This window comes from Limulus polyphemus, unplaced genomic scaffold (assembly GCF_000517525.1).
Source record: "Limulus polyphemus unplaced genomic scaffold, Limulus_polyphemus-2.1.2 Scaffold2136, whole genome shotgun sequence".
Taxonomy (NCBI): domain Eukaryota; kingdom Metazoa; phylum Arthropoda; class Merostomata; order Xiphosura; family Limulidae; genus Limulus; species Limulus polyphemus.
Genome location: NW_013667746.1, coordinates 212,610 through 215,449, shown reverse-complemented (window position 1 = coordinate 215,449; position 2,840 = coordinate 212,610). Strand labels below are relative to the sequence as shown.

Here is a 2,840-nt window from a genome sequence, read left to right as displayed (position 1 = left end):
ACTAGTATATATATATATATATATATATATATATATAAAACCAAAGTCCTCTTTCAGATTATGTTTAAAATTCACAGTTCATTACATAAAGGTAGCACTTGAAAAAACAAACAATATATCAAAGAATCCTTTATTTTCAATATCCATTATGAAAAAAACAGAAACTGAAGAATAAAATAATAACAGTAGGTTATCTTGCGAGATAAAAAATTCTAATTTTTAAAAATGATTTTGAATGTGTATCGTTTATTTATTATTTCCATCTATCGTTTAGTTTATCTATGAATTTATAGTTGCAATAAATCGCTAACTCACCTTCTAGCTAACCATTTGTATTTTGAGTAAATATGTATGTATGATGAAAGTGACACCAGCTTCCATAGCGATGACGTACAGATACTATTAATGTAGCAGATGATTATGTAAATATATGATCATATGAGGTGTACTCTCCTGACCTACTCATTGAATAAATACCCTGCCAGAAGCTTCGCTTGGAGAGAGAGTAACGAGATAATTAGTGAATTATCGCTGTCTATCACTCAATATTGTTATTAATATTGGAAGGTAATTTGGAATTAGGTTTTTCTTCCTGGTTCTTTTTCTTGATTCCATTATTTGAAATAATATTGACATTTATGATAAACTGTTTATTAATATTAGTGTCAAGTCTTAGCCAGGCACGTGTTTATTAACTGCATTTTAGTAAGTGTTAAACTTGTTTCTAAGTGTTGTTATTGTTGAACCCTGATTGTAGTGGCATGTTCATTTTAGACTGTTACAATCCTTCAAAAGAGATCAGCTGTAGTGCTAGTACGATTGATTCTAAATAGAATAACAGAAATCTACAGTTATAAAATTATAACTGGCATTTTTCATATTTCCTCAATCTTGTATGTTTGGTAAATCCAATAATTCAATAATGCTAAATAAGCTGTATTAAATACATACTATATCTATGAAAAATAAGTCGTATCCAGTGGACAAAATCACAGGAATGTTAAATAGATGTAGTACTTACAGCAGGTTTAATCAATTTTAAGTATACAGAGGAATATTATCAATCACCAAACTGTATAAAGTCATAATGAACTTTTAACTAGGAGAAACTTAAATATATAAACAGATATATATGACTCAATTGCAACAAAAATAAAACAATAACTTGAACCCATTTCTTAGTTGTGAGAGCAAATTCAGTTTCTACATTTGTGTGTATGTGGTTTAAATATAATATAAACTCTAAAACAAGGTTGAGGTCTAGTTCTATACAGATACACCAGTCTTAAAATTATATATATAAAACTGAAATACATTACTGAGCCAATTAAATATAGCTTTAGAATAAATATTAAACAATACCGTGGCCTTTACAGAACTGAGCAATAACAACAAAATCTCAATATTACCTGATGTATAAAAAATACATTATAATAATCAAATAAATTTTTTTGTGATTAAACTTGTGTATAATAATGTCAAAGTAATTCTATTCATAATTTGCTGCTGTGGTTTCAGAATTTTCCAGTGATTTTGAATCATTAAATTTAAGATTGAAAATTGATGGCCACACACACCACACAAACACACGAAAACTGTACTAATGTTTGTCATCTTGCATTAATGTTCATTTACAAAAGTACTTTCTAACTTGAAATATAATGAAGTTTCAGTTACATTAATCAAACTAAAATTTTGCCCCTTGTACAAGTCTCAAGTTTTAACAAGCAAAAAAACAGATATGCTTTTTTTAAAAATACAAACAAGCCTTCATCATGATACTAGTGGTTTTATGAGATACTGCAACAAAATAAAATGCTAATTCAAAAAACAGGATACAAAGAACCCTTGTTGCAATATACAAATTGAAGTATTTTTGACTAAAAATGTAAAATAAAATCTGTGTAAAATAAGTGCCATATTTTCAAAATCAAACAAAACACACGATTTTTATTTAATTGTTAAATGTTATCTAATAATAAGTCTGCTCTAAGAATTTCAATAATCAATGAAAAACCACAGAATAATCTGAAGCATATAGTTTTTCATTTATTACTGGCCAATCAGGTAAGCTCTCCAGTTCCTTCTCCACTAATCGATATCTATTCTTTGGTTCCTTTTTCTGTTTGATTAGTCTGGTCACCTTCTTAAGCCACTGACTTTCAGCTATACAAACCTGACAGAGTACACAAGAATGATATTAATAAAATACACAAAACAAAGGTTTAATGTAAAAGTTCAACAAGATTATAACAACAATGTAAAATGAACAATGCAGCAATAATCTAACCCTTTCAGTGCTGATGGTGAATAGTCAACATGTAAACAGAGCATGGATGGCAACATTTTTTTTTTGAATTAACAAATTCTTGTCTGTTTGGCTTGATTATGTGAAAAATTTGTGATAATATCTTATGTAGTATTTCTATAATTGATTTTCAAACATGTAAGGTAGCGTTCTTTTGTCTTCTTGGAAAATATATTCAGCACTGTGACATAAGTACTAAACATTTATTCAGCACTGAAAGGGTTAACAGAATGGCAAAATTTATTTCAAATAGTGAGATTTCAACTGAGTTAGTATTAGCTAAGGAGTAATATACACCTGGAAAAAAGTTAAGCACCCCCAAATATTTTTCAGGATTGCTTATTGAAAATAAGGTTTAATTTTCATGATGTTGAGCAATGTTCATAATTTCAAACATAATTAAAAGGATGTGAGCATTCAGGTGTGACATTTAAATCAGGCGCGTTTTTTTCCCCACGTGCAACGTGCTCCCATCTACGCGTCCAAAAAGCCCTTTTTTCTCTTGCATCAAATCCGTATTTAAGTCCCGAAT

At 28.9% G+C, this 2,840-nt stretch overlaps 1 protein-coding gene across 5 annotated transcripts in view; it reads right to left on the bottom strand.

Moving 5' to 3' along the window:
• Positions 1-939: 939 nt before the first annotated feature.
• LOC106466055 (probable cation-transporting ATPase 13A3) overlaps positions 940-2,840 on the bottom strand; it is a 140,081-nt gene continuing 138,180 nt past the window's right edge. For all 5 annotated transcript variants that reach the window (XM_022394007.1, XM_022394008.1, XM_013926297.2 and 2 more), the window contains one exon: positions 940-2,176. In XM_022394007.1, the coding sequence (XP_022249715.1) occupies positions 2,006-2,176 (171 nt within the window). In that variant the 3' untranslated portion in view covers positions 940-2,005. The remainder of the gene's footprint in view (positions 2,177-2,840) is intronic.